The sequence below is a fragment of the Athene cunicularia genome (assembly GCF_003259725.1).
Source record: "Athene cunicularia isolate RWA chromosome 4 unlocalized genomic scaffold, athCun1 chr4_part3, whole genome shotgun sequence".
In the NCBI taxonomy this organism is placed as follows: Eukaryota; Metazoa; Chordata; class Aves; order Strigiformes; family Strigidae; genus Athene; species Athene cunicularia.
In genome coordinates, this window is record NW_020799100.1 from 17,505,284 (window position 1) to 17,527,720 (window position 22,437).

Here is a 22,437-nt window from a genome sequence, read left to right on the forward strand (position 1 = left end):
TCTCTTAACGGGACATAGTTAGCAGTTTATGCTTGCTAATGTCAATAGTTTCTTTTAAAAAATAGCATAAGGATATTTTAAAACATTAATGAAAGTGAATTTAAGATGCCTAAAGAAGTGTAAAGAAGATATGCTTACAACTTCTGTTATTAAGTTTATCTAGATCATTGCATAAAAACAACAGTGCATCGATGCGTACTTACAAGGTAAATGGAAAAAAATCAAAACAAAAAATTAGTACTTGGAGGCAAGAAAAAAATTGTTTTTCTTTTAAGAAATACAAGTAATTTCTCTAATACACTTCAGTACAAGTTTAGCTTCCTATCAGGCAAATCACAGAAAAGTGAAACTAGTTTCTAAGCCATTAGTGTGAATGCACTTCCCTCTTTAAATGAAAATTTACCTAGAATTGCGTAACTGGATATGAACAAACTGAATGGCAACTGTGTAAATTCCCCAAGAAGTAGAAACTCCAACTAATTCTAATGGCTGAAAACTAGAGAAAGCTACTGTGAATCTGGACAGATTAAGAAGGGAAAACATGGATCCTCCTCCTGACTGTTTTCTGTTCAAAATACTCTCACTGATACATTCCTTGAAAATTTACGCCAAGGCACAGATATGAGCATGAAGTCTTCTTAAGATGCTTTATCATTAAGACAGTTGCTTTCTAACGCAAAAAACCCTCCTCTATCTTGGACATTCATTCCCTGCAGAATTAATGATCTGATCTCAATGTGTATGTTGTAATTACTAACTTACCAACAAACAAACATCAAGATGGTATTGAATATTTTAGTTGGTATTACAGCTTACGTGAAATATTAATTAACCTTACTAGACAGAATTTCAACACAATAGCTTTTTAGAAAAGATTGTTATCACTAAATATTAATTACTTTTGAACTCATGTATCTGTCAGTAACTCTATTAAGTTTTCTATCATCATTTACTACAATTCAGTTTATTTGGCACCTAACACCCCCCCACCCCCAGTTCTTAAGTTTTTCATGCATTCATTGATTGTGTAAACTAAATTTTAGGACATTAAAAAACCTAAGAATTCTTCAGGCTTTCAGATGTTCTACAGCAAATAAAGACAGCAGATCACATTAATGTACGTATATGATATAAAACCTAAGTACATACCCTAAGAAAAATCAACATATGCACAACAGTAACAGTTTCAAAGCTCAATGTGCTAAAACTGAAGGTTCTTCTTCTTGACAAATGGTGGCAGTTCAAAACTTTATATCTTAAAAGTCACGGCAGTATAAATTCTGTTTCAGAGAAATATAAGCAGGCACTCTTTCTCTTATCCTTTGTTAGAAACTGTTGAGTAGCTTAATTATACATATTCTAGTTGTAAGCATCAGAATGGTATCTTGGTTAAGAGCTACAAATCTACCCCTAAGTCCCAAATATTCATACACAACTACCCCTAATGGCATACTTCTATGCAGCTGCACAGACATGCAGTCTCAAAAAGAATGGACTCACTTGGATTTTTTTTTTTCCTTAAAACTCCAAATGCATTTTCAGAATGCAGATTAAAGAAAAACAGATTTCACAGAAAACAGGAGGAACGGCATATACAAAGAAAGTTAATCCAAGATTGGTTCCACAGCCAGGCTCATGTTCACTGCATGTGTTTTGAGCTCATTACACTATATCTGACTACCCTGATTTATTTCCTAACATATTGACTTGTCTCAACTACCCCTCTGGTTTACATAGCTAATGAAAGCCTAAATTTTCAACTATGCAGATTGGATTGATATAGTTCTTTCCAGGTCTGACCTTCCCCACCCCTAATCTCTCACATCTGCTTCTGCCAGTAAAATGATTTTATTATCTTCAACAATCACAAACAATTACCTGTGATAAATTCCCATACAAAAATGACTTACAGGCAGTATTTTCTTCAGGCCACAACGTAAAAACTCATTTCTCAAGTGTATCCTGAAATCAAGATCGTCTGGAGATGTAACAAGGGCATTGATGAGCTGCATACACGCTACCTGTTACCAGAAATACAGGCAAAAACTTTTAGTATGTGTAGAATGAAAATAAATACTGTCTTTGACTATTTCAGTTTAATTATAAAACCAAATGTCAAGAGGTGGATATTATTCATTATGCGGCACACATGCAACACTTGACTTTGGTTAATTTAAGCAAAGTCAAATACCCTTCTGTTTTCACATGTCAAAATTGTATCACAAAGGGTCCTACTTTTTTTCAGAAAGTTATTCCCACTCTACAGCTCCACACTGCAACTTCTTTGCTTTCTTGTCAGTATTCTCCAATTTGGAAACAATCTATTTTTACAGTAATAGAAATTAAAAAAAACCCAAAACAATTTAAAAACCCACACACACTCCCATACACAAAATAATTCACATCACCAGGTGTCTTCTCTACTCCTGCACAGTACTACTGCAAAATGTCTGAAGTCTCAGGATACTGACTAATGCTTTAATTGAACAGCTGTGCGCTTTAATTGATTTACTTTAAAACAGGTAGACAATAGCATAACGCCAAAAGTGCTGATACACATTAAAAGACTAAAATGGGACTCCAGGGAAATAGCAGGTTTGGTGGAAGATGTTAACTGCAAATAGAAGTAGCATTAGAGTAGGTAAATAAATAAATAAATAAAAATCAATAGCTGCAGAGAAAAGAAGTTAGATAAAAGCACCCTTCCTGTTTTAATTACACTCACTACTTAGTCTGAATGAAACGCCTTATGGAGTCTTAAATTTCTATTAAAATCCTCTTCCAAAGGCACTCCCTTTATATAGCTGCATCTTCAGATAATGTAGTATCATCATGCTCGCTTGAATGATTCTTGTTATTTTACTACTATGACATAACTTAACAAGCCAAAGTACATGTCCAATCTGAAATTAATAGAGAGAAGAAGTGCCATCTGCTATGATTGCTTTTGCCAGAAGAGACTCTGGCTTAATGGCTTGTACTAATACATTACAAGTAAAGAATGGTTTTGTCAGAAACAAGTTAATGAGTCTTGCAATTCTACCTTTACTGATGTATAAGTGAGGTTTCGGCAAGGAGTGGGCAGGAACTGTGTGTGGCTGGTTTTGTTTGTTTTAAATCAACAAGGTCATAAAGTAGGAGACAACTTCAAAATTTATTCTGTTGTGATAGCACTATTAAGATTAGAAAGTCATTTACAGAAACTTATTGAACATCATTAACTTATCAGCTTTGAAAGAACTACTTATGGTAAACACAGTGTCAAGACAACTACAGCTGCCATATATTTAATCTAAAAACGGAAAAAGGTATCCCTTCCATGCAAGTATACCTGCTCTGCATGCTTTCTACTTTTCCATATCTTTCAGCCACAGTACCTTAGTAATACAAAATTTGACCATAAATACTGTATTATGAGAAGGAAATAAGTCAAAGTTATCCTTTAGTAGGATATTCAACCACTTGGTCTCGATGCAAAAACTTACACTTAGCAAAACAAAGCAATTAAAAAAGCTTGCATTCTGATAGCAAACGAAGTCTCAGGCTATTCATGCGTACACACAGATTAAAAAAACTCTATCCACTGACACATAAGCAGCAATGAACATGTGACACAGGACATGGCTCAAACACCACTAGCACAAAATACTGTTTATTTATCAAAGTATTTTTTAAAACTCACTAAAATGTCCCTAGAAACCTACCAATAGCTGATGAAGGGCAGATATCACACACCAAGGCATGCGCAGCTCTTGTTAACGAGTAGCAACACTATCCTGCTGCACACTACTCATCTCAAAAGGTACCCTGCCAAAAATGCACACACTCCACCCACATCTCTCATAGTTGTTATACTTCTGAATATTTAAGAGGCTGCATATACTGTTACCAAAAGTCCAAAAGTCCCAGCAGCACTAACACAGCTGCATGTATATCTTACAGTTTTCTTCTCAGTGGAAGAAATCTGCATACCTATCCCAAGGAAACACTGTTACATTTTATAGTGAAAAGACTCAAAAGGACAGGTTAGCATAAAAAGTAAATTATTATACTCTACCTACAGGGTAATACCACTGTAGTTGCTGAAGTAATTTTTTTTCAAGACAAGGTTTCATAGAAGCTCAAAGAGAGTTACATTAAGCTATGTGTCTATCTTCAGCTGACTATTATAAAGCCAGTATACTGAATGTGAAAGCTATACAAAATTATACTTGACACTTACCAGTTTTGACTGTAGCTTTTTTCTGCTTAATGTAAGAGGATGGCTGTGTTGGTTGACACTGAGCTTTAAATACCTAAAACTAGCAGTTCTATTTCCACTCAATTTACTTCTATTAATAAATGATTAATGAACTATCACTATCCTTATATCATTAATTTTTCATAAAAAGGGCAATCATTCAAATTTACCAGAGATTGGCTAGGATTTAACCTAAGTTGTTGTTACCAGGGAGAATAACAACATTTCCAAAATTCTTCATAGCCAATAAAACTTCTGATTGCAGTTCCTAGAAAATTTCAGTATAAGAAAACCCTTCAAAATACTTAATGATCTTAAGATCTATGCTTATTTATTTCTTCATTCAGTGATATTACCAAAAGGTAAACAATACTGGAAGTATGTTCCTCACACAGATACTTCAAACAGTAAGATACGTGAAGTGTGCGCTCAGTTAAGACATTCTAGTTGTGGTTCTAAATTAAACTCAAATACTCACTTCAGGAGCACAATGCCAATCTGTTCTGTCTTTTTACAAAAATATTACTTCAATGGAATCAGTTCAGACCCATAAGTACAGGAATTTTTGTTTACTTTGGGTGGGGCAAGACTGGGGGAAAAGAGAGGTGTTTAAACAAGAAATTTAGTACTTGTTCATGACTCTTCCCAAAACCTAAAAGATATACAGGGTCAATTGCCTCCAACTCCTTAAACTCCAACTTCCTCAGGGTTCAATAGCAACAACTAAAACATTTTAGAGGACAGACTGAGTGCTGGATTTTTATTGCTCCATTAAACCACACAAAATTCCCAGTCAAGAAGATTAAGCACTGACAAATAATAAAGTGCTTTCACAGACTTATTACCTGAGCGTGACATCTGTCATCCAAGAAAGAGAGTATCACTAATTAGATTCTTTTAATTAAGGTTAAGACTTTTAAATCCTATTTTGTGTACAAGGAAGTGAGTTTCTTGGTTTCATACCATTAACAATCAGAAAAAGAAGAATCAGCAGGCCATTTCTATTTGTACTTCTTCCTTTACTGAGCACTGGAATAATAGCACTGAACGATTTTACTGATAATTTAAAGATCATTAAATAATACACAGTATTAAATAAAATGTAATATATTAAATTATATATTTTTTAAACTAAAATTTAATATAATATATAAAGAAAAGCAAACCTACCTGCAGTTGTAAGAATTCATGGTTTTCCAGTCCTTCAACAATCTGAGAAAAACGTTCCCTATTGTGCCTTTCAGCAGCAGTTGTTATAGCACCTAAAAGCTTGTCCAGACTAAGAGAAAGATAAACTGTCAAAAAGCATGCCACAGTCCTTTCTCATTTTAAAGATACTTAGCCTGCTATTTACACAACTCAAGATTTCAATGCACTGAGAATCTAAATGCATTTAACCACAAGTATCTGTATCAAGGTGAAAACAAACCAAGAATCAAGTGTTACAATATCTACAAGATTAATGTTGAAGAAAAAAAAAAAAACAAAAGGTGAACAAATCTCCAAAATATTGTGACATTCAGCTAAGAAACAATCAAGGAGTCACTACCTTTGCAAGATTTTATCTAATTTAGTCTAATAATCTTTTCAGAAAGCAAAAAAGTTTTATCTATTTATTGCATAGAAGACAGAGTTTACCATTCTTAACCTTCATTAAACTAGTACACCAAAAAATTCAAAGCAAACATATGCGAAATTATTATCCTTCTTTTAAAAAAAGATCATGGACATGTGCTGTATAATTCCATAACTTGAACTACTCAAAACTTCATGTATAAATACAAACATTTTGCTGCTATCACATTTATTGGTTAGGTAGAGATATGATATTTTAATACAATCCATACATATATTTATTTTTATATTATTGTCTTCTAACTAATACAAATCCTAACACACGGTGTCAAATCAGTAATTTTCAAATACAGTAATATCACCTCCCATCCCAAGGGAAGATGTCCCAGTCTCAATTCTCCCCACAGTAATGGGCCCATACAAATATAAATTGTTCTAAAGTGTCTTTAAAAGTGATAGTTTTTCTTGTGGCAATTAAAAGTTCACAATTCCTGATCATACTCAGAGATATATGAAATAACTTACTACTTTTTTTCAGCAGCCATTTATGAACAATTATGGCTCATTAAGTCTTCTCTATAGTAAGCAATCATGGCCCTTTCAGACCTTTCACTTAAACCACAGTTTCAAGATCTCTGCTCACTTGCTTTTGTCCAATTTAATACTGGATTAATGCATTGGATTATGTGAAAAATCTCTTTTCATTTAAACTACATTAAGAAAGTAAAAACTTAACAGGTTGCATATGTTCCAATGACAAGTGTTCTCACTTGTGTCTAAACTGACAACTCATTGGTATATAAAAAAAAATTGTTTCAATATCTTACTTACAGATTTTCCTCTCCAACTATGCAGATTGCAGAAAGTATTTTCACTGTTTCGGTCATCATGTGTGGTTGCTTTGGATCAATTGCTCTTGCTAACAAGAAGAGACTTCTTTCATCTCCTAGGATCCTTTGCAGTCCGTACTTAAAGAAACAAAAAGCTTTCAGTGAAAAATTTTATTTGCCTCGAATATTCATCATCATCTCTGGGCTTCAGATGCTTAGAGATCTTCACACACACACACCCCTATATGAAGTTTGGCAACACTCTACTAAAACCTTATGGCTATTACTGTTCGGGGACACAAGTCAGTCTTCTTGAGCTGACATTTGAGGCTTTCTCCTATGAAAGCAGTCAGCTCCTAAGGAAGATACTGTATGTTGTAGAATCAGGTATCGACCAAAAGACAAATCAGTTTTTATTTTCTGTCTGTATCTGGAACACCTCAACAGTATGAAAAATTTGTTCATTTCTTTTTCTCTGGAACTGTAACAGCTCCTAGCAATTCAAAATAGTATTTTCCACATAATGACCAATATAAGTTGAAATTCTGTCTTGAAACAACTATCTTCTTACATTTATTCTATGTTCTGTTTCGCTTTTGTACAAATAAATCAAAAAACACTTATTTATTTAAAAGTAGCATTAATTTTTATTTTCGTTTTCATTAACTACATGATAGTTGGTAAATCAGTTATCTGATTTTTTGAAGTTACACTTTAAGTGTAGGGATAGTGGGAGGGACGTGTTTAACTATTTTAAGTTTACTTAACCCACTTCATCAGGCAGGCTATTCTGTGAGATTTTACTCAACTGAGTAACAGTAGTTAAGAGTAACTTCAATGCACAGTTGTATTTGTTAAAGATGGGGGGAATAAATCTTTATAACAACACTTCAGATTTTTCTATGAATAAAGCAAAATTACAAGCTTAACACATCAACTTCTAGAAACTCACACTTTGCGAGGATCAATAACCCACGTTAAGAAACAAGTTAGATACAACTTAAACTAGGCCAAAGTTTTATCCTTTACTCACTACCTACCAACTCTAAAAAACTATAGATAAAAGGAAATTAAATCATACTGCAATCATGTGAAAAGTACACTGTATTAACAAAACCACTCATGTATTGAAATATGAATTTAGAAATATTTTCCTTTGAAGTTCATGAGCAATTAATTTCCAAACTCACCTTATATCCATACTATCATCCTCTGTTTGACAAATATTTTGCTTCCAAAACTAAATAATATTTAACAAAACTAAGCCAAAACGCATATTCAGAAAGATTTATGAACAAGACTCTCAGCAAAAAGTTACACTAAGTTTAAGACCTACATTTCAAGTTGACAAGACTCAGCTGACACTAGATATACAAACTCTCATTTTTCTGAGATTCAACATGCTACATAGATCTTTAAGTCATCAACACACAGTAATGCTACAAGCATTTGAATTTAAAATATTTCTTACTTTGTTGTTCATAAATGCTTTGAGGCACTGGATAAGTTTATGTTGATTCTTCTTATCAATACTTTCCTGCCTTGAAAAGGAAGAGGTAAACATCAGTACAAACAATCTTCACAAACTGTCCCATCCCTCCCTTCAAATGATCCAAGTTCTTACTGTTTCTTGTCCAGAAGTTTTTCCAAAGCATCCAACAGAAGTCCAAGACCTTCATGCCCAAAATTGTTAACCCAGCTGGCAAAAGGAAGAAAAATGCATTTCGTTATTTCTTAATCAAATGTACAACTTTTAAAGTTATGTCTCCAATACTGCTTCTTCATCTTCATAGATGCCGCTTTAAGTCGCACTTCCGAGGAAGACCCGATCAACCATTCAGACAAATGCTTAGTTCCAACAACTAGAAGTTGTTGAGAACTACTGTGAAAGGTGAGGAGATATTGTATAGTCGCAAACATTTCACTTATTCTTTTCTAGTGTGCCAAAAACTACTTTCTCATGTCAAGAATCATTAGAATAATTACTCTGCTAAAAAAACAAACAAAAAAAAAAACAAAACCACAGGACCCTTTATTGCTTAGCAAGAACAGCATGATGAAAAACACAGCAGAAATTATTACTTACCTGACTGGATTGCTAGTTAGAGACACTCTCAAAGACTCTAGACAATTAAGAAGCTTTTCCTCTGAAATTCCGGATCGTAATTCATGAATATATTCTTGCGATGACAGGGTACATTCATGCTTGCTGTTTTTCAGCCCACCCTATCGCAGAAAACAGAATGCTGCTTAATGTTATGCTGACCACAGTAGCGTTTAAATGGTAACAAGTAAGGCCAATATTCCTGTGTGAATTTTAAAATCAGTTTTCCCTATAAAACTATTAAAAGACACCTGACTTGATTTTAGTAAGTGTTTAATAGTTTAGGTTTTGCATCACAAGGGTAAATATTTTTCTGGAATCTTCTTCACTGCTTTGAGTGAGGTGCATGTACTACATCTTGGACATAAAAATTTAACTCCATCACTCAGTTGTATTATAATATTTAACTGATACACACTCTCATTTAACATCTACTTCACAAATACTCTATTACAAACAACCATAAACAGAGACACACAACAACTCCCACGCTTGTTACTAAGCTTGTCTGATCATTCCCCCTGCACCTAACTTCCATTTCAAAAAAGCTGTGCATTATCACTATGGGCATATCCTTACGCTAACATTAATTCTCTCTTCTCCAAAACAAAGGAAGAAGTTAAGACACTGAAAATTACTTTGAAAAGGAGGTGGTATCCACCAGCTGTTAAATCAGTGCTTTTGAAATCATGCAACTGCATGACTATTTCTTGCTGTACCATGTTTCCATGTCTAGTCACCAATAGAGATCTTTAGAAGATCTTATTTGCTACAAAAGAATCATAGTGGAGATTTGACAAAGAGCTCATCTCCCCGCTCAAGTGTCAGCACAGAAGAATAACTGCCTACAACGTATTTCAGTACTGAAATTCCTGATAATCAGTTTTTAGACCGGTAGTATTCAAAACCATGAACAATATACAAGACGTTTTACCAAAGAGTGCAGCTAATCTTTTGCACAGCTCTGACAAGCTGCAGAAAAGTAGGCTTATCTCAGAAGAGTGGTTATGATTAATATAGAGTTCCTAAAGCTCCTTAGCTCTAAATGGTCTGTTGAAGAGAACCGGATGAACATGTCATGCGTCTCAAGGCAACATGGAAAGTACCTGACCTAGAATAGGATTTATATGTATTTGGTTTTAATTGTATCAGGAACTTCTCCGACTACTGCCATCTTCTAAATTGTCTTTCAAAAAGCTATACATGTTACAAAGTTTCTGGTTTGTTCTACTCAAATTCTTACCGTCCATTTTCAAAAAGATGACACTAAGTATGGCTAATGACAAAGTAGCTTGTCTACATTTAAGTTAATGATTTTGACAAACATACATTCCAGTATTAATGCATATAACAGAACTATGTAAATTTTCACAATAAACTTTGTTTGTCCTCACCTCAAAAAAACAAAAATCTGACACAGATTGTTAATGCATTAAGACAACAGTGTCCTCTGGATGTTTCTTGCTGACATGCACAGCACCTTCAACTGGACAACGCATGCCAGTTATACATCAAAGGACCAAGACAGACAAAGATGAGTAAATAGGATATAAATAAACCATCAATGTCACTGTCAACCTCCTAAACAAAGAGATGGTCTTCCACCAAAGGAAAAAATAAATTAATGGGAAGAAGTTATCTCTGTAAGCATAGGAACTAACTTTAAACCAGATAGTTACATTAGCACTATATATTAAAAGTCATCATAGTTAAAAATAGTCATCGCTCTGAAGACTGTAAGATAAAGAACTAGAAAACAGGAACAGCTTTATGCCATTCACTGCATTGGATGAAAGATCAAAAAGATTATATGTGTAACTGATGTACACCATCTACACAATACTGGATACAGGTTTTGTTATTTCAGACAACAGCCATTCCCCAAACCCTAAAAGAGAACATAAATGCTGCTTTAAGCCACAAAATCTATAAAGAGATGAGATAATGGCAACTTCAAGCAAACGTTACATGTTAAGCTAGACCCTGAAAAGCAATCCAGAAAGCAAGATATACTGGTTTTTGGAAAAAATATTATTTCCTGTGGTTAGCCCTTCCACTGTGGTCTGCTGCAAGCTCCAAAGAAGATCCCTATTCAGATCAGGCACTGAAGGTCTTTGTTACATTTTCTTTTGTATTTCAACCAAGGTGTGCTCACTGCCTTCTCTTTCTATGCATCAAGGGCATCAGTGAGGCCCCTCTCCTCTGTCTAGCCCCCTGTTTTCAGGAGACCTATGACTCCCTCTAAAACAGTTAAATAGGTCAAAAGTTAGAATAATTGGCAGCATGATCTCTTAAGACTCCTTTACCATCCCTTACAGGACAGCTTATTTTTTCATTGTTTTTATGACTAAGCACCTTTAATTGCATAGCAATAAGGAACCATCTCCTCTTCCTTCCCGCCCGCCTCCAAAACTGATGATCACTGAAGATGGCTCATAAAAATCTATTCTCAAAACCTTCCACCCAAATACTCCACTTACGCTAGAGAGTTCTCAGCTTAACAGGATTACTTTCTGGTACTTTCTGCAATCAACTTTTCATCTCATTCCATTCTTACCTCTAGCCATGCTAATTGGAGTGCTACAATCAGGAGTTATTTCTTTTATTTCCCTATTCAAAGAGAGTTTTATTAGAATACTACTTTCACATAATGCTATGCCTTCATGTGGATCAATTTTAATATAGACATTTATCATTTCCTTTCAAGTACAAGGTCTCAGTGAAAGATATGCTTTATGCAAGAGCTTCTAATAAAGACGAAGGCAAAAGGGAAGTACAAAGAAACTCTGAGGGTTAGGTCCCACACCAGAACTTTCAGAGATTAACTAAATGCATAAGATCAAAAATCTTAGAAAGTACTTTATGACCAGTCACCTTCACAGTACGATTAAGGCATAGAATTATTCATTCATGACTCAAATGAATGCCTGGATCGCACATTTAAAAAAATCCTTCTCTGAGGAAGTAAGAGCAACGAAATTTTAATGAAAAAAGTAAGTTTAAGGGAACTGCTGGAAGTCTCACAAAAAAAAAAAACACAAACCAGTAAATAAGAGAAAACCTAGTTTGCTTTCCCATGAAGGGGGTAAACCTAACCAATTTAAATCTCTGTGTAGAACACATTTCAGGGTTTAAGGGACAACAGTGACAGAGCAACAGTACAGACACCTTACAAAGCAGATTACAGTGAAAAACAAATTAAGCACAGATTGTCTCCTACACAAAACCGGGGGATTTTAAGTTTAGCAAACCAGGCAAAAATTAAATATTTTAGAGATTTTTATTTTAGTTTGTCTTACTCTACTTTGACTCCAAGTGATTTCAAGGTTGTTACCTAGACAAAGAAATTCTTCACCCATAACTTAACAAATGTCCAGCTTTATACACTACTCAGATGTGCCACCAGAGGCCTGTAAACAAACTTGAGAACCAGTATCTAACAAAATGGGAAAGCGAAAGCATTTTGCCCTCTTGGTGGTAAAGAGCTGTGAAGCACACCTGAATCAAACGGACAGGCTGAAACAGTTAAAATACAATATCTGAAAAACCTGTACAAACTACTCCTCTCTGAGGCACTAGACAATTCAGACCTCATTAGGTCCCAAGCTAAAGCCAGGTCTAGCTGCAGAACTTGAAAGTATATTGTTTCCATGAAATAGTGCTTACTTCAGTGAGAATGTTGGCAGCCAGTTCAATAAAAATTTCACAATATCATAGGTGGTCACTTCTATCCAATATATTATACCAGGTTCCATAATTTAGAAAAATCACTCTTTAGACAGAAGCAAGAAACTGGTACCAGCATAATTATTAACAATGTGGAACTAATCACTTATACTTTCTCCCCTGCCAATTACTAACTGAAGAGTTTTTGCATACTTTGTTAGTATAATGTTTCTATCTCAAGCAAAGAAGCCACTATATTTTAATTAGAGTATAACAACAAAGTTACATAAGACAATTTGTTTGGGAGGGTGGGGGTGTTTGTTTTCTTGTTTTTAGGAAAGCAATAAAAGCATTTTCAATTAATTTTTTTGAACCACATATACTCTAGCTGTTGCACATTTGCCTTGGAAAAACAGTATGAAACGCTATCAGCTCCTGAACTAGAAACTGTAAGTTTACACAGTCCATGTGCACTTCACCCTGTAGATATTAGCCAAACACATTAATTCAACCCATTACAAACAGAACTAAGAAGGTAATCCTACTTTAGACATCTACATAAATGCCTTCCAGATAAACAGAAAATGGGCTGCTGCCATTTGAATGAAATTATCACTGCCTATAAAAGGAAAGGTTACTTTTCAGGCAGGTAAAATGACAAGTGGGCATAAGTGCTTGAGATCTCAAGTAAAAAGTTAAAGCTGTAAACTCCCCATTAATAGGCAAACCTGTTCTCTGCAATTGTCACTACAACCCAATAGTGTTAGTATTGAAGTTGTTCTTCTCCCTTAACACAGTCAATATGTAATTTTTCAGAAAAATAAATATGCTGGCAGATGCAATCAACTTCCAAAGGATGAATCCTATAAAAAAATATCACAGAATCACAGACTGGTTTGGTTGAAACAGACCTTAAAGGTTATCTAGTTCCAACCCCCCTGCCATGGGCAGGACCACCTTCCACTAGCCCAGGTTGCCCAAAGCCCCGTCCAACCTGGCCTTGAACCCTTCCAGGGAGAGGGCAGCCACAGCTGCTCTGGGCAACCTGTGCCAGGGCCTCACCATCCACACAGAAAAGACTTTCTTCCTTATATCTAATCTAATTCTACCCTCTTTCAGTTTAAATCCACTACCCCTTGTCCTATCCCTACACCCCTGATCAAGAGTCCCTCCCCAGCTTTCCTGCAGCCCCCTTTAACCATTTTAAGTCTGCTCTAAGCTCTCCCCGGAGCCTTCTCTTCTCCAGCTGAACACCCCCAACTCTCTCAGCCTGTCCTCACAGGAGACCTGCTCCAGCCCCTTGATCATCTTTGTGGCCTCCCCTGGGCTCTCTCCAAGAGGTCCACATCCTTCTTATGCTGGGGCCGCAAAGCTGAACATAGTACTCCAGCTTGGGCCTCACAAGAGTGAAATCGAGGGAGGAATTACCTCCCTTGGCCTTCTCATCACGATTCTTTTGATGTGGCCCAGGATACAGCTGGCTAGCCAGACTGCAAGAGCACATTGCCAGGTCATGTTGAACTTATCAACCAACACCCCCAGGTCCTTCTCCACAGACCTGCTCTCCATCCACTCATCACCCAGCCTCTATTTGTGCTTGGGATTGCCCTGACCCATGTGCAGGACCTTGCACTTGGCCCTGTTGAACTCCATGAGGTTCACACGGGTCCCACCTCTCCAGCCTGTCCAGATCACTCTGGATGAGACATCCCCTCCCTCAAGCACCACAGAGCTTGGTGTTGTTGGCAAACTTGCTGAAGGTGCACTCGATCCCACTGTCCATGTCACTGACAAGGTTGTTAAACAGTGCTGGTCTCAACACCGACCCCTGAAGAATGCACTTGTCACCACTCTCCACTTGGACACTGAGCAGTTGTCCACAAGTCCTGGAGTGCAACCACCCAGCCAATTCCTTATCCACCGAGTGGTCTACCTGTCAATTCCATGTCTCTCCAATTTTGAGACAAGGACACCATGCAGGACAGTGTCAAATTCCTTGCACTAGTTGAGGTAGATGATACCAAGATGCATGCATTCTTTAAGCAATAACATGCAGAAGCCGTACTCCAAAAGCAGCATTCATTTCTTATCTTACTATTTTGCAAGTTAACAGTTCAAAAACATGCTTTTGAAGCGTAACTATTCTTGCTCTCTAACAGATGCCAAATTAAAAGGCATAGGGAAGAAAACAGACATTACAGTGTTTCTCTACTACCTATTCTGCATATACCAGTTTCCTTTATAAAACTATCTCTTCACCAAGCAGCTGTTTGGCTAATTGAAATCCTAAGGAAACTACATGGCAATAGGAATTATTTGAAACTGGCTTTAATACACTGAACTGGAGAATTAATAATTTGTCCCCTCATAAAATCAAATACTTTTAAATACCTTCATTGAGCTTATGTATTTTCTCTATCAGCATAGGAACTAGTACTGTGTACAAAACTAAAAATTACTGGTGAATACAGACCAAACAGTCCGTTTAAAAAACAGTCTAAATAAAAGAAAGCTATCAGCAACTTTTTTTATCCCTATGCACTATATCCTTAAATATTCAAGTATATCTGGAGGTAATGATTAGAAAATTTTAAGTTATAGGTTGTTCTTCAGTATTTTTATTACAAAATATAAGTACTGAATATGACCTAAGTAGAAAATCCTGTAGTACCTGAAAAGCCTGTTTTGGCTCCAGACAAAACTAAAGCCCATCCATAATTAAAAAATCCTCTTTGCTTTCAGTCATCACTTAGAATGCGTATGTAATTATTCCCCAAAAAATTATTTTTTCTGGGAAGAAAAATTTGCTGAGTTTAGTCCTAACAAATTAAGTCAAAAAAAAAAAATCACTAAATTCCATAATGACAACATAAAATGTAGCTGAGCACTTAATAACAGAAAAATTATGCTGCGAATGATCTCATCTCACACTTATTAACTGACCTTCTGAATCCTCTATATTAATATTATCCTCACACTGATATCCCGCAGCTGACATTTCCATGACAAACTATGAATACTTATCACTAGGTCATTAAAAAAAAAAATCTACATCTAAACAGAATGAAGTTAGTCAAATACTGTGAACTTAAAGTTTTGATTGATTGCCTTCAATAAAAAGCAAGACAAGCCTAAATTATCTTTATTGCTCACAATGAACAGCTAAATTCTCAGCAGGACTGAAGTATTTGGAAATAGATTCCTGAAAACTTACACACAGATCCCTCGAAAGTATAATCAACAATCTTATACTGGTAAGATAAACATGAATGAGGGAATTGATAATTATTTTGATATAACAAGGATTCAGTTATACCTACTGAACTTCTAAATCCACGATAAAAGTCTAAAATATTCCAGCCTAATCTCTAAAAATTGAAGTGTAGTCATAAGAAAAAACAAAACTATCATGTTCATACTCACCGGAACTTTACTTCCGACTATCTGCATGCAGTGGTCAGCCAAGAGAGGTTATTGTGTAAAAAAGATAATAATAATACATAAATAAACACAGCAAAGTACTTAGTAGGACGTAGCATCACACAAACTTTTCAGTGTTTAATCATTAGTAGTTACATTCTTTCATTACTTTATCAAACTGTTCAAGAGTTAGAGCTTCTCATCAAGAAAATAAGTCGTTCTACTGTAGGAGAAATAATTTGAAATTCTTATGTTCCATTGCTGAACCATCAGTATCTTACACATTTACAAACAACTAACTATCTAGTGTGACAACCACACCTTGAAAGATTAGGAAATATGCCAGTATGTTACAATTATAAGGTCAGATTTTATATATGACACTGAGAAAGCTACAGAAAAAGCTAATGGCATATTGACTTCCTTGTACATACAACAACTTCATTTATTATGAAGCTTTTGATCCATTCTGATGATGTCGTCACTGAATTTAATTGTTTTCATAATCAAAAACATAGCCTACAGTTATAAATCTAACTTGCATTTCAGAAAATTTCATGTGGCATTTTTCTTCAACTGCTCAGTATGGATGCTTTTAATTACATGGACAATTAAACAGTGTTTTTCAGAATGACATCTTGTCTTTTTTACCATGGAACAGCATCTCTGCATATTCATGAAAAAGAAGTTGAACTAACAAGGGAGAAACTGCGGAAAGGCAGCACATCTCTGCCGTGTTATATACTTCGCAGAAATGACCATGTTCCTGTGAACACCAGGACTAGGGACTTCCGCTTAAACACTGTAGGCCTTTCCTCATCAGCTATTTGCTGCAATTTGATAGCAGCCAGTTTATTAAATAACCACTTTTATCTGATTAAGAGCCTGAGACAGTATGATTTTGTTCTCAGATCTGAATTTGATTCTATCTGTTCAGTCTCTGCTTCATTTACTATTCTTATCTCTTCCATTACTCTTTTAGGAAGTCTTTCAGAAGACAGAAGTCCCTGCAAGTCTTTCACAATCACCTCTTCTCTCCTCTTCCTGATGAAGCTTTCTCTACAAGCACAAGATGGACTGTCATCACCAGACAGTCTCTTTTCCTAATTTACTACCTCCTTCTCCCATCAATGTTTATCATTCAATATAGCATGAGATGTCACCAAGTTCAGTTCTGCAACAGAATTCTGAGCCTTCACCATCTCCCACATAAAATTTCCGTAGTCAACAATCTTTCTCTTCAAGTGAGAGAAGGAATCAAAAGCATAGATAACCACTTCACATGAAAGCATCCAGCTTATTAACTTTCACACTTCCTTCATCCCCCAAAGAAAAGGAAAGCTTTTTTCATCCATTGAAAACCAAGGTTTCTTTCTCACTCAGAACTCTGAAGGCAGTACAGTGTTTCAGAAAAGCATGGTCAACATGCTGCAGATGGCAGACAAAGCAGAGAAAATGAAGCACCAAATGTAGAAAGAATTTGGTTAAGCAAATGAGAGTGATATTGTCAAATGAGCAGAGAGCTCAAAAGCCTAACATGAAAAACTGGAAGACACATCAACTGTTAAATGTGTTTTGTGAGCTCTAAGCAGAAGAAAAGGCCCAAGTATTTTCAGCATAAAAAAGGGAGACAGGTGATCTGTGACCAAAGAAAAAGGTAGAAAATTTAAAGAAAGATCATTTTGAATGCAATCAGCATTTTCACGGACAACAAGCCTGAAGATGGCCTCAAGAAAAGTAAGTTTGACAATTCATGATTCAGTAAAAACCGGTTAGAGGTCGAATTCAACCAAGCAGAATACTAGTTTAACTAAACAGAAGACAAAATTAACAGCAAAAATTAGGTTTTACTTTATTGTAAGATCCCAATCAGCATTTTACAACTGAGCTCTACTTCTTATCTTTTCTAAATCAGTTAAGATACTAGCCATTTAAAAGCCAAATTGGGTTACGTGCTACAGAAAGGTCATGTATATTTCTGAACCACTTTAAATTACTCCATTCAAATGCTGCGATTCAACTGCAAGGACCCACTGAAGTACATAAACTTCAATACAAGCTCTTTTTCCATTAGGAATAACAGTTTGCGTTAAGTATAAAACATCCATACTGACGCTGACTTAAGTTCAAATCCCACATTCATGTATGAGGACATTTTAGTTGTGGGGGTTTTTTTAATTGTTAGTACATTTTGGCAAGCATAATCGCCAGTTCTGATAAGTTTCTCATGCTGCAGCTCATATGGCAATGCAATCTGTTAAAATTTTTAGCAGTCAGACATACAGTGGCAGCCATGCTTTTCTTACTCAGCTACAAAATTATGGTACTTGAGGCAGCTATACTTGAGTATCAGTTTAAGATAGATCACCATCGTCCACCTAGTTTTGGGGAAAGAATTGCAAGTACTTCCATTGTGAAATTTTCTACTACTTAAATAAAATATTTTCACTTACTAAAAAAAATTAACATTGGTCATTAAGTGAACACAAAAACCTTAAAACACAATCTGTAGTTCCCAAAGATAGTCTAGACAAAGTGTATTAACAGGAAATTTCATAATATTCACTGTGTAAGCTTGAATAATTCTCCAATAACTTGTATGTTTAGCTAGACCATGCTTTAAGCACTGGATTCCTTCCAGAACAGACTAAAGGACTGTGGATTTTGTTTAAAATGAACTCATGAAGGAACATCACTCCTCTCTAATGTAAATCACCATTTTCACATTATAATGCAATTTTTCCTCATGTTTATAATGTTTCATGCAAAGCATTTGCATTTAATAATTGTGTGTCACTGTACTTTTATTTTTAAAATTTAACACCACAGAGCTGATTTTCAAGGTGAAAACCTAAGTCAACTGTACTGCTTGCAGTCCATGCTTATAGATTCATTAGGCAGACACCAACATAATCTCATTTGCCAGTTTATTTCACTAAGAAACAGCTTATTCAATGCTATCTGTATTTAGCACTCATACTCAGCTCTGTTGAACTTCTAGCAGTGCTGCCATTTTGTATTTGAACTATTATTCCCCAGTCTTCACTTTCAGTAAACTTTTATGGCACACAATAATTCAAGTGTGAAAAAAAGATGAGATTTATCCTAATTCCCAAATAAAATCATATGCATTACTTAATTTTATTGAAGAACTATGATGATCATAAATTCTACCACTTAAAGCATACTACAGCCCCTTGGATACACAAAGCTACCTACCCCACACACACACACACACACATAATTCCCTCCAGTACTGCAACACATTCAGTTCCTCAGAATTCATCATTAACTTTTTCACAAATCTTTATACAACTAGTAGTGGCACAAATCAGGACAAATTCTATTGCTAAGGCAACCACAACATATATAGTTTCATTCAACATTCCTGAAATTTGGTGGTATATTCTCCTTTAAACGGTAAGATCTATATTTACTGTAGTCAACTTTTTAACACAAAAAAAAGGCATTACTAATAAGTACCAATAGTCCCACTGCAGAAAATGGAGTTCTTTACTACCCGACCTTCTATTTCTCCACCCCAAAAAATCTGGGGCATCCAGTCATTGTCTTACACTTCTGGCACCTCAAAACAGACTGACTTGAAAAATTCTGCATGAAGGATCCATCAACAAAGCCTTAATCAACCAACTTCAGGATAGAGAAAGATCAACAAAAATGAAAGGTCTGGATGTATTCTATTCTACTTAAAATATAATTTGAAACTTACTTCAAGACTATCTTTCCACTAATTGAATAATTTTATTTACCTTCAGAACACTTCTTAAAATATTTAATGCAGAACTAAACATATTAAAATTAAGCTAAAACACTGAATTATTCTATATTAAGTAATTTTAGTATCTTGATTCCATGTTTCTAGCACTGCAAATTGTACATCTAGAATGTATGCAATTACTGAAACCATGAAGTCATGCCATCCCTTCCAAAAACTTTTGGTACCAAAAATTTAGAAGATTAATTCCTCAGAAATCCACTCAGGTTCCATCCATTACTCTATAGCACTGAATTTAGGTCTTATGGTTTACAAGGAAACATCAAGTTTTTACATTACCTAACAACTGAAAAACAAACTTCACCTTCAGATGCAGCTGCAAGCATATGTATTAATAAGTGTATTTATACACAGGTATATTAGTAAGTACGGATTAATTTTTTTTTTCCTACTACTCTTAGAACATAAATCCAGAAAAATAAATTGAAAGTCTCAAGCTTCAAAAGCATAAAATTCACAAAGTTAAGCTTCTTACTTTCATCTATCTGTCCTGGAGAGATGACTACTTACAGATTTGGCAGTTGCAGAAATGTATTGGACAACCATCTCACGTTTTGTGGTCAAGTCTTTATCTCTTAAAGGAGCTTTACGTTCTTCATTTAGATTCATGTCTTCCTATAAAGAAACAGGCCATACAACATCAAATTCTATTTCATGCTTTTTATTAGTATCTGTTATTTTTTTACTCATTTTCTTAAACAAACAGCTCTTTTTTAAACAAATAGAAGTGACTTTTTCCAGCGTATGTGCATTTGTTTGTTTAATTCTGAGCTACCCAATTTTTTCATTTAATTCTGTTACTTCAAGTGTTTGCTGTTTCCAAGACTTAGCCAAAACTGCAGTTACATCACGGGTAGTTACCATTAGTGAAATTTGGTTCAAGAAATAAAACTAGAGGACAAAATCAAAAAATTCTACACCTCAAGCTGATCACATTAAGTCTTAACTTTTGTGAAGTTCCTGTGTTTTTTTAAAATCATCTTGCCACAGCAGACACCATTCCCGCATTATCACAATGGAACAGGAGATTTTTTTAGTCCATACTGACCATATGGAAGTTTACTACTATTTTAGAGAATTATATAGAAAACAGTATTTCTCACTCAAAATACTGCATTCTCCTGATACTTCATGTATCAACACCTGTGTGCACAGCAGAATTCACACACACCTACTTCAAAAGTTTGGTTTTGTATTACTAATAGAAGCACAAACCTGGACAAGTGATCCTAAGACAGAAAATATTCAAGAGCATACAAAAAGTCAGCTTTCTATACATTAAGATTTTATTAATAGCAATTACTATTTGTCAAAGACATTTACTTAATTTTATCAAAAACTATCCTTCAATACCAGTATCTAACTCCTGAAACTGAGCTCCATAAAGGTTATTTTAATGAAGCAGTCAACAGCTTAAGATTTTTGGTTTTTGCTTTTTGTCTTTGTTTTCTCTGTTAAAGTAGACAAGTAATTTAAAAATATATAGTACTAGCATTCTGTGAGCTACTCAATTGTTTATGTACCAATTTAGACAGGTCTACTAGGCCTATGCTGTACCCTCCCAAGTAATTACTATTTCCAAAATGAGAACATTTGAAAATCACTACTACATAATCAATGCTAGCATGAAAACACATTAAAACCTCATGAAATAATGTAGCACATCGTCTTACCATCATTTTTTCAAAGAGATCCATAACTTCCTTTTCTGATAAGTTCATGCAACGCTCATCAACAAGTGCCTGTGCAAGCGGGATTTCACTTATAGAAGGTTGAGAGTCAATAGGATGCTGAATGAGAGGTTTCTCTTTTTTCACCGCTGATTTTCTGAAGCTTGTTATTCTGTCACGCTGCAAAGACATCCATTTAAAAATAAGCCAAAATAGAATCACAGGAAAGCAGCCAATTACATGGCAGCACTACACACATTTTTAGTTAATCCAAGCAGCAGAGTTAAAACTCAAACTGAACTGTAAGTAAAACCACTATAACATTCAGAGATTACTCTTCATAGAAAGGCAACAACATTTAAGGTAAATTCATGAGAAGTCACATGCAAAAGGGATATAATTATTTCTCACAGTTTCAAAAGTATACCATCTAGGTTAAACTCTTAGCATTTCAAAATCTTGAGTTCATCTTCTCACATTAGTCCCTAATTATCCTGATAGTGAATAAATATGGTACCACAAAGGTAATGTCCAAGCGTTCCTTCACCTGAAGAGCTATAAGTCTTTGGAGGACAACTGAAAAAGCCAGCGTTGGGAAGGAGGTACTCACAAGTTCATCAGGCTTATAAAAAAATCCTGCTAAAGTAAAATAAAGTTTGTAGAGGAATTAATGCTCCAAGTATAGTTCACAATTCCTTGAAGTGTTTTTGAGTATGGACTCCTGAAATTAGTGCATAATTTTTAAAAGCCAGGTAATGGATTACTCACATAGAAGCAGCCACCCATAGTTAAATACACATAACAGACATTAGTGAAAGCTTATCATACAGTCTGCAACGACGTTTCACTGGTTAAGGCTGGCTTGTTTTATGCCTTATGCCAACACCCCGCCCCTCCCCACCCCCCCGCCTTTTGGGGTTTTTTTAAAGCATGCTTATTCAGTTAATTTGTTAATATTGGAAACAACCAACAATAGCACCTTCCTTATAAGGCCATTTATTACTGAATTATTAATATATAACCATTCCAAATAAAGTCCGAATTTTATTTAATTATATTGTCTATAACCATATACATACATACATACATACATATATATATATATATATATATATATATATATATGTATGTCCACT

At 35.1% G+C, this 22,437-nt stretch overlaps 1 protein-coding gene across 1 annotated transcript in view; it reads right to left on the minus strand.

The window, feature by feature from the left end:
- Positions 1-22,437, minus strand: part of DIAPH2 (diaphanous related formin 2) — a 179,276-nt gene that overhangs the window by 154,047 nt on the left and 2,792 nt on the right. The window contains exons 3-11 of the mRNA XM_026848817.1: positions 21,305-21,481; positions 20,142-20,246; positions 15,839-15,859; positions 8,732-8,871; positions 8,270-8,344; positions 8,117-8,186; positions 6,647-6,783; positions 5,411-5,519; positions 1,911-2,021 (exon numbers count right to left, since the gene is read on the minus strand). Of these exons, the coding sequence (XP_026704618.1) occupies positions 1,911-2,021; positions 5,411-5,519; positions 6,647-6,783; positions 8,117-8,186; positions 8,270-8,344; positions 8,732-8,871; positions 15,839-15,859; positions 20,142-20,246; positions 21,305-21,481 (945 nt within the window). The remainder of the gene's footprint in view (positions 1-1,910; positions 2,022-5,410; positions 5,520-6,646; positions 6,784-8,116; positions 8,187-8,269; positions 8,345-8,731; positions 8,872-15,838; positions 15,860-20,141; positions 20,247-21,304; positions 21,482-22,437) is intronic.